This window comes from Paralichthys olivaceus, chromosome 1 (assembly GCF_024713975.1).
Source record: "Paralichthys olivaceus isolate ysfri-2021 chromosome 1, ASM2471397v2, whole genome shotgun sequence".
In the NCBI taxonomy this organism is placed as follows: domain Eukaryota; kingdom Metazoa; phylum Chordata; class Actinopteri; order Pleuronectiformes; family Paralichthyidae; genus Paralichthys; species Paralichthys olivaceus.
In genome coordinates, this window is record NC_091093.1 from 25,342,545 (window position 1) to 25,352,169 (window position 9,625).

The 9,625-nt window shown below is 43.2% G+C and overlaps 2 protein-coding genes across 5 annotated transcripts in view; both read left to right on the top strand.

The window, feature by feature from the left end:
- The window catches only part of LOC109637305 (E3 SUMO-protein ligase PIAS1-like), a 44,075-nt gene extending 38,939 nt beyond the window's left edge, over window positions 1–5,136 (top strand). For all 4 annotated transcript variants that reach the window (XM_020099570.2, XM_020099571.2, XM_069525844.1 and 1 more), the window contains exon 13: window positions 572–5,136. In XM_020099570.2, the coding sequence (XP_019955129.1) occupies window positions 572–937 (366 nt within the window). In that variant the 3' untranslated portion in view covers window positions 938–5,136. The remainder of the gene's footprint in view (window positions 1–571) is intronic.
- Window positions 5,137–5,481: 345 nt separating this feature from the next.
- rxfp3.3a1 (relaxin family peptide receptor 3.3a1) lies at window positions 5,482–7,850 on the top strand. The gene has a single exon (XM_020099425.2). The coding sequence runs from the start codon at window positions 5,648–5,650 to the stop codon at window positions 6,632–6,634; it is 987 nt and encodes a 328-aa protein (XP_019954984.1). The 5' UTR covers window positions 5,482–5,647; the 3' UTR covers window positions 6,635–7,850.
- The last annotated feature ends 1,775 nt before the right edge of the window (window positions 7,851–9,625 follow it).

Here is a 9,625-nt window from a genome sequence, read left to right on the forward strand (position 1 = left end):
GAGTTAAGTGCAGAGCAGTGAAAACCTTCCTGTCGGGTGTTAAATTAAATTCATTGGAGCAGTGAGTGTATTGTTATTAACTTGGCAATTATCACAATATGCTTTAAAATTGTATTCATTTTCTATTTTTATTCTATTCTATCTCGCAGACCTGCAGCAGCTCACAACAGTATCTCTGAGTTCTCTCCCACTTTTACAGCTGAAATGCTTTGTGATTTGAAAATGCAGGACAGCAGCGATCGAGAAACTTTCCCGTACGTCACAGTGTGAGATTGTCAAACTTTCAGACAATCAGTTTGTGACGTGTCGCACCTTGAAATGAATGGATGGTGAAATAGAAAAAAAGCATATGACAGCAGAGGTCTGTCATCAGCTCCTGCCGGAAGAAATGAGGTGGCACGGTGGTGCTGTAATCAGCACTGTCACCTCCCAGCAAGAAGGGCCACGGTTTGATGTGTTTTCAAGTAAAAATTTTGATCCATAAAAAAACCAGCACACACATTCAGGAGTTTCTCGTAAGCGTCAAGATGTTTTGTCTCTAACACGTCCTCCTCTCTCGTGTTTCTCTCAGCATTACAACATGGTGATGGCAGCAGCGGCCGCCGCTTCAGCCTCAGACGACCACGAGCTGCTTCTCAACCGCTTCCTGCCCTACAGCACCACCTCCTCCTCCGCCTCCCAGCTGTTCCTCGACCAATCAGGAGCCTCGTCGGCCACTTCGCTGACCGTGCCGACCAACGGTGCGAGCAGCTCGGGCAGCAGCAGCAGCCTGGTGTCGTCCAGCAGCCTCCGCGACACTCACTCCACACACTCGTCTTCACACTCGGGCTCGCACTCCGCACACACACACCCCGGAGTGGTGGCCAGTCGTAGCAGCGCTGAAGCAGCAGTGGCAGCTATTTACGGCGGAATACCCGACGTCATATCATTGGACTGACTGTAAAAGAGCCGAGGACACACTTTGGGTCAAGCTACGATCCAGTAACAAAACCAATCACAAACAGTTTGACTGCAGGGTGACGTTTTGATCCAGAAACTAGACTGGCCCCCCTGAGTCATTAAACTCCAAGTGTGATGTCGTGATGACGAGGCTGCCTCAAGAAGAGCACTAAAGTAATGAGTGGGTGATCTGAGGGTTCCCTTCACGACGCTGACCTGAGGACAGGACTGAGTCATCAGTGACACTGTGTTGGTGAACTGACCTCAGAGCAGAAACCGTCACACTGTTCTCGTGGTACCAACCTGGCACAGACAGCAAAGACGCTACCTGAGCAAAAACACAAAGGAGGACGGCTCTTTTTTACGAAAGCGAGGAGCAGCACCGTGTACAGAGAACAAAATATATTTTCCTCTTTTACTTTTGTATGTTAAATCTGAACATTTACAGTCGAGTGGGCTGCTTCTGTCGCCATTTTAAAGATGAGGACTTTTACACAAAGCTTATACATATGCCTGTTGCCATGTGATTTTATTTTCCTCCTCTTTTGTCTCTATTCTCTTTGAATTTCTCCATAATTAACTTCAAGTCTCCTCCTCTCCTGCTCAAGCTCATTTTTAAACTGTTGTTTCTCTATCGAAGACAAGAACTTTTCAGAGGCTGAATTTAAAGTCTATTCATATGCTAATAATTGTATTATGCTTTTAAGTTATGTATGATATTTAAACAGGTTATGCATACATATATATGTGTGTGTGAGTGTGTGTGCGCGAGTGTGCGTGAGTGCGTGTGTGTGTGCGTGCGTACGTGCATTCCCTTTGACCTTCAGGTTAATGCTGTTGGGAGTGTGTAGGTGGAAATTAGCCATTTCTGGTTTTTCACTTCTTGATTTCCAGTTCCAGAAAGAGACTCAGCAAACTTTTAGACTATTTATATTTACCAGTTACATTTTGAGCTGGAAGTTTCTTTTGCTTTTTCCTTTTTTTGCCAAAATGCCAAAAAAATAATATACGGTACCTATGAAAAGTGATCACAATAATAAGAGTGCAGTTGCATCTGTCTGTTGCCGCAGTGTTTTCAGTCAATTGTCCAGCTGGTGGTTGTTCAGACACTTTTAACTTTGTCCTCTTTGTCCCTCATCTCCTAGTTTTGTATTTTTCTGCCGGACTGTTAGGAAGTAATTCAGACAGACGTCAGTATGTTGTAGCAGCGCCGGGCCTTTTAAAGAGACAGGCTTTCCCTGACATGTGCCACAGCTTCACTGGAGCGAGTGACCAAGTTTAAACCAGTGCCTGTTTGTGCGCACGCTTCTCCACAACACGTTTGAAGTAGAGTTTTCAGAGGAATGTCTTCTATGGTCACCCACCACAGCCGAGGCCCAGCTCTGTCTGAACAAAAAACTTGAGCTGCGATTGATTTCTGTCTCTGGAGTTTTCTTCGGGGACAAAGCAAAGAACAGGTGTAAGCAGGACGTTGGAGCCACAGTGAAAGCGGCTGATCTTAGCATGTCAGCGTAGACTGTGCACAGAGCCCGTTAAGTTTAAAAATACATGACCTGTCTGGAACCTAAAACACCCCAGGAGATAAGTCAGTGTACAATGTGGAAGTGTCAAAGTGAGGCAGAGTTTTTTTCAGGATTCCTCCGTGTTGTTGCCATTCAGCTGAAAATGTCGGGTTTGCTCACGAATGTAATGTAAGATTTTAAGAGTGGACTCACTTTAGTTCCTGCTTTCATTACAGTTATTATATCCGCTGTGGTCTGGTCATATGACTGGTGACGTGCAGTGAGACCTGGAACACCTCCAGCCTCGTCTGCCCACCTTCCCCCTCCACCTCCTTCTGCCTGTGCGTCCTTGAAACTTTCCCAGAGTCCCGTCTTATCAGCCTCTCCTCAATCTCCCACTTGTGGACGTCTGAGACAGGCAGCTCACGTCAAAGCCTAATTATCCCAACCACAATAACATAATCACCTCTGACAGCACCCCCCCATGACCTGACGTCCCCTGTCCTGTCCTAACTGAGCGCAGTCGACGACCTAGCATTACCCCCAGCTCCCCCCTCCCTCCCTCGCTCCCTCAACCACTCTCGACATCTCTAACTTTCTTCCCCGTCCTCTCATGGGAACCCCAGCTTTCAAACTGACTCAATCATTTGCTGGAGCAAGTCTCGTGTATTTCCTGTGTTGTGCAGTGTTTTATTTATTTTGTCATCTTATTTCTACATATTATATTTTTTACACAAATGTTTGATGTCCGTGGGTGAGCGTGTGAGTCGGCTGTTGCAATGTGATTTTATTTAATAAGCGTTTTGTTATTATTTGCCAGCGGAGCAATTTTTCAACAAGGTCTTGTTCAGTTATTTGTCTTGGAAAAATCTCTGAGTATTGACTTGGGTAACACTTTATAATAAGGGCACGAAACACATGCTTAATTAATAATTAATGACTCATAATGATATAATAGGTCAATTAATTCAGTTATGAAGTTTGCTGATAATCATTAAGGAATGATGGTCTCAGTGTGAGTTTATGTGATTAGGTAAAATCTAATGAATCGTTCATACATTCATTTAAATTAGCCGTTCAGGCTTTTTCTTTAAATCAAACTGGTTGTCAGATGAAAACATTAACGTGTTGCTGAAATTACCTCGAGGTATCAGCTGCATTATCCTGTAGTTGTGAACATGACATGAGTCATTCATCTCCTCTTCTTCATCCTGAGATATTTATATTTTATCTCAAAATGTTAAAGAACCTTACATCTGGATCATTCCTCAATCAGATGTGCTCCGAAAGTTAACAGGTTCTTCCTCGACTTAGACCACACCCACTCACCAAGTTTCAAGAAAACCACCCCCGTAGTTTGTTTGTAATCTTGCTGACAGACAAACAGCGATGACAGCATAACCTCCTTGTTGGAGGTAATTATACAGACAACATTAAGACCAATCACTTGCTAGCTTGTAAATAAGACCCAGAGAAAAACGACTGGTTCAAGTGTTCGTCCCTGACTGAGCTTCATAAGTAGATTCCAGTGAAATGAAAAATGAATGAGTTCACATTCATTAAGTGATGATCTCTCAAGTGTGAACTAATCTCATGAACCTGCGTGTTTGTGCCTTTATTATTAATGTCACCATGACGATCTTTACTCACCAAGAATTTGATCCTTGTGTCAGTTGAATATTAATCACCAGTGTTTGGATACACAACTAATGATTTAATTTATTTAATCTTTCTTCAGACTCCTCATGCAGTAGATCACTCAATATGGAGTGTGAGACCATTCTGAATGTGTTTCTGTTGACGTGCTCGACGTACTCTCTATGTTGGAAAACCATCAAATCAGATCCTCTCCCCCTGCGACTTGTTCCACTGAGCGTTCACAGCTCCCTCCTGTGGTTCCCGTTGGTTAGTTTGAGGGAGAGACAGTCGTTATTGTGTGGGTGAGTTTTCTCTTCCTTTTCATTCTCTAACAAATGTGTGTAAGAAAACTTGCAGTGATGGAAAAGCACAAGGCTGAGTGCCTCTGAACCTGCATTTTATCCATACATCATTTTTCTCAGAAGCTTGTGTCGGCTATTTTGAATTCTGTGGAAGGACACGGGGACAAAGGTTTTATCAGTAGTTGATCTTAAGTGGTTCCAAGAGCTCTGCAAGCAGCTCAACTCTTCAGTTGTCATTACGTCTCTCCGTAGATAAAAGGGAAAGGTCAACAATGTGTATATTATTATCTGTATGGAAACCTGAACTCTGAAAGTTCAGATCCAAACGTGGGTATTTGATGTCCGTTTGTACGCTTTTTTTGTGTGTCAGTTCAGAGCGAGAGAATAAATTAATTTATATATTTTTTAGAAAAATTAAAGCTGTACGATTATTGAGAAAAATAAAAAAGGACTGTGGCCAATAAAGAGTCTCACACAAGGGAAATAATCTCAAGTCAGACTCAAGTCGGCATCTGCACTCACTGCCTTAAAAACATTCACAGGTTCTGTTTCACAGCTCCGATCCAAGAAATATCTCAAACAAGGCATTTGGAGGAGGGGAGAGAGAAGACGGTGTACAGTAGACCCCTTGTCAATTTGTACAAATATACCAAGTGAAAAAAATATTTATTACCTGCATTGGAAGAAATTGTTTACTTATTGAATGTTACCTGTTTATGTAGAAAAGTTTAGATGTAATAAAATGCATTCTGTTATTTCTCTGTTGTTGTGGGTTTATATGAACACTAGGTGGCAGCAGAAAGTCGTCCCCCTGCTGTCATGGTAATAATCCAATTACGCACGACTTGTCAACTCAAGCCGGCGCCTTAATGTAAGTGACACAAGCTGGACTTAATAGGAAGCGTCTTAAATTATTAATTCGACTTTTACTTTAGGATTAAAAGTGATGGGAAGACGCCTCACGCCCCCGAGGAACCTCCGTTACGCACAGGACGGATGGAGATGTTCACCAGTTTACACCTCACCCCCTCCCCCGGCCTGAGAGAATGGAGGGCGGGTGTTGGAGCATTCTTTTCATACGGTCAGAGCAGGGATGCTGGGGGATGAGAGGAGGCAGGATGACAGGACAGGAGGGTGGGGTGGATGCTGACTGACAGAGGAGTGAGGATGGCGCCATGTACCCAATCATCCAGATGATTTTGGACCCAGATGTTTCAGTCTCACTTTAACGCAGCCTGCGCACAGGAGTGAACATCGTCTGCTGACATGGTGGAGGGAAATGAAAGTGTGTCCTTGAACAGGTCACTGGCGGAGACGGACCGTTTCAGCAACCTGGAGGACATCGACGTGTCAGCGGACGGCAGCCCGGTTCTGAGATTCCTCATCTGCCTCGTGTACTCAGCGGTCTGCGCTGCGGGGCTGGTGGGGAACCTGCTGGTCCTCTTCTTCATCAGGGTGAAAAAGGAGAGGAAGAAGTCCAGCGTGAACTTCTTTGTGCTCAACTTGGCGGTGACTGATCTGCAGTTTGTCCTCACGCTGCCCTTCTGGGCCGTGGACACCGCGCTGGACTTCAGCTGGCCGTTTGGAGACGCCATGTGCAAAATCATCCTCTCCATCACCGTGATGAACATGTACGCGAGTGTGTTCTGTCTCACCGCGATGAGTGTGACCCGGTACTGGTCGGTGGCCTCTGCCCTGAAGAATAGAACCGCGCACAAGTCCTGTTCAGCCAAATGGGTGTGCGCAATCATTTGGACTCTGGCGACTCTGGCCACGACGCCAACGTCGATTTTCTCAACTGTCAGCAACGTAAGCGGAGAGAAACTGTGTTTGCTGAGGTTCCCAGGTGGACAGTACTGGTTGGCAGTTTATCACATACAGAAAATACTTGTGGGTTTTGTGTTGCCAATGTCCATCGTGTCCATCAGCTACATCATGCTGCTGCGTTTCATCCGCAATCGGAGCATGAAAACGAGCAACCCCAAACGCAGATCCCAGGTCACAAGATCCATCACCATCGTCGTGTTGTCCTTCTTCCTGTGCTGGATGCCAAACCATGCCATCACCCTGTGGAGTGTGCTGGTCAAGCTGAACGTTGCAAACTGGGACAGAGCGTATTACATAGTCCACACGTATGTGTTCCCACTGACCGTCTGTCTGGCGCACACCAACAGCTGCCTGAACCCCATCATTTACTGCCTCATGAGGACGGAGTTCAGGAACAAACTCAGAGATCTTGTACACAGAGGATAGTGGGTTTTGGAGGGTTGTGGATTTGACAGAGCGCGTAAAGGGGAGAAACAGTAACCAAAGCGCACCGGTTGCGCACGACAGAAAGACATGGAGTGAGATAAGAGACAGGTCAGAAAGACAACAGGACAAGCAGCATCCCGAGGAGAATGTCTGCTCATGGAGAATGTTACTTTTGATCAGCTTCTTGTCTTTAATGCTGTGCGTAATGTCGTCGATTTCTATAAGGAAATCATTGTGGCTGCTTTCGTCCAAGAGTTGCAATTGTGTATAAATATTACACGCATGATTCCCGTGAAGTTGCTTGTTAAATAGTTATTAGGTGTGATGTATGTCGAGTCCACGGTCTACTTGACTGCGTGCGTAATTACGCATGACATTTACCTTTACCGCTGGTGTTGTAATTCAGCAAGTGATGAGTTGCTGGACGCTTAATGTAATAATGTAAGCAGTGTATGATACGTGTTTAAGATTAATGGCTACAAACATCACCTGTTCACCTGCTGAGGCAAAGTGAGGGAAGACATGGGTTTATTTAGAATAGAGGCCAGAGCCAAAAGAGCCAAATGTATAAAATATGTATGTGCCAAGAAAGTGTGGCTGCAAAAATGTGCTCATATTCTAACATGGGTCCCACAGGCTCATTACAAGATAAAGGTGCAGCAGGAGAGGAGGTGTGAACAGCAGGTGGTCTCACTGAACAACAGAACAGAGGAGCAGGCCTCACTATTCACACTCACGGCCCGCTGACTCCAGCTAAAGGGCTCAAACCCGTAAATGACAGATGAGACAGGTTTTATAATGGATATTTTATTCTCAACTGACAGTGGCTGTGTACAGATGAGCACCGCATGAGCACAAAAGGCCTGAGAGTGGGTCAGAGGAGCTGCAGCTGTACACGTGCACGCACAGCTGGGGGTCGTTGTGATTTCTTATTCTGACAGGAAGGATCCTGTCGACCCGAATGTGAAATGCTGAACTGAACAGAACAAGATTTGAATCTGTTTGTATTCATATTAGTTTTTAAAGGAACCAGCAAAGTGTTTTGTTGTTGTTCAGATGTCCTGGGATGGATCGTCCTTTTTATCTGTTAGATGTATTTATTTATTTAAATGTACAGTGTTTGTAATGGTTCATCAGTTGTGCCTGTCTGCCTTTTACTTTCATTAGAAAGTAAGTTAAAATAATACAACTTTATTAAAGACAGTTTAAATGACAAAAAAAATCCCATCAACAAATCTTATTATTATCATTGTGTGTGTGTGGTCCTGGTATTATCCATGGTGTTGGGGCTTGAATCTGTTTACACGGTCACATTATTGAACTTCTTGTGTTTCATGAAGTAAATCATTCAATTTAAATATAAACTAGATTTAGTTTAAGGTTCAATTTAGGTGAGTTGAAGATTAGGGTTATGTAAATTGTAACTATGGTTAAAATTTGGGTTTGGCTTGAATTGATCATGGTTGGAGGGATAAAGTCTTCTGTGTGTGCATTGTAAACTACAACTCAACATGTTTAAGGTAAGGTAATAAAAGTTAAATTACTTTCACAGAGGATTATGAGAAATATTATATATATGTAAAGAAATATGTGTCACCTCAGTGCCACTGATCTTTGCTGGTGCTTTAATCACGAGGATGTGCTGCACGTCCGGACTCTGGGAGGGTTCATCACAATCTTAACATTCTGGGAGCAACACGGTTCTTTAAAGCAACAATCAGGCCTCCTCTCCTCGCACCAGCCCACGCTGAAACTGTCTTTCATCGTGTCCCTGAGAAAATAAAAGAGTGCAATGAGAGAGATCAATACTGTAAAAACAGAACTCAAATCATCCTGAGCATTTTGTGATTGTTTTCTTCCCTTTACGCCTTCTTGCCATTACAAACTATTATGACTTCAATAAACCTGAACCAGGACAAAACAATCCAAGTAACATGAGAAAAGAAAAAGGCAAGAAACAGAATGCTCCTGTAAGCATTCAATAATGAATCTATGAAATGAAATGACACATTTACAAGATGGAACTGTCTTGTTCTCTGATGTGCACACATCGAAAAAATATAAAGCTTGGTAACTGATATTTATCATATTAGACATTATTAGATTCTTGATACTAATGCATATGTGTGAGCAGCATTTATTGATGTGTATTTTATATGCAGATGATATATTTAAATGCAGTTTGGTAGTTCTGAGCCAAATTTCCTATCCAGGTTTTGGGTGAGATTTCAAAATGGGATCACAAAGCAGAAAAAACTAAGTTTGGCCAAAGTTTGCCTCCAATTTTGGGATATTCTCAATTTTTATTTTATAATGATACCTATTTAAGCCTCGAAATACTCAAGTAAAGCACGAGCACCTGAAAATTGGACCTAACAGCAGTAGGTATACTGATTAAATTGTCCCCCTCTCCCAGCCTGAGTCTGGTTAATAGGGGATGAACGAATAATTTTTCTATCCACAACCTTGTTGATGTAGCTCCAATAGTATTATGCGCAGGTCCTTGAGATGTGAATTGGTGACATACAAATGAAACCGTATTAAATTGAATGAATGGGGCAGCAGTTTAAACAGGTCAGTTACCAACACAAGCAGGGACGACGTGTATACAGACATATTAACGGATGCATCCTGTTGACATCACAGTGACGACCTGCAATATAACTCACTGACTAAATTTACATAATGTGGCCTTGTCTTTCTCATGGGGACAAAAACCACGTCCCCATCATGCAAATCATTGTGATATCAGGTGGAGACATGTTCGCAGGTTAGGTAGTCACTGTGATTAAGAAAGTCTCTGGGAAGTCATTGTAAGTTAAGGGAATGTCCTCTGAAGTAATGGAGACAGTTCTGTCCAAAGTGATTCAGTATTATCATTATTTTGTTGTTTAGCACCAAAGACTCTAAACTCTGGATGTTATTTTCTGTGATGTGTTCCATTGTTGTGAGTCTTTGACTGAAATGTCACAACATGCAGCTCTCATCCTG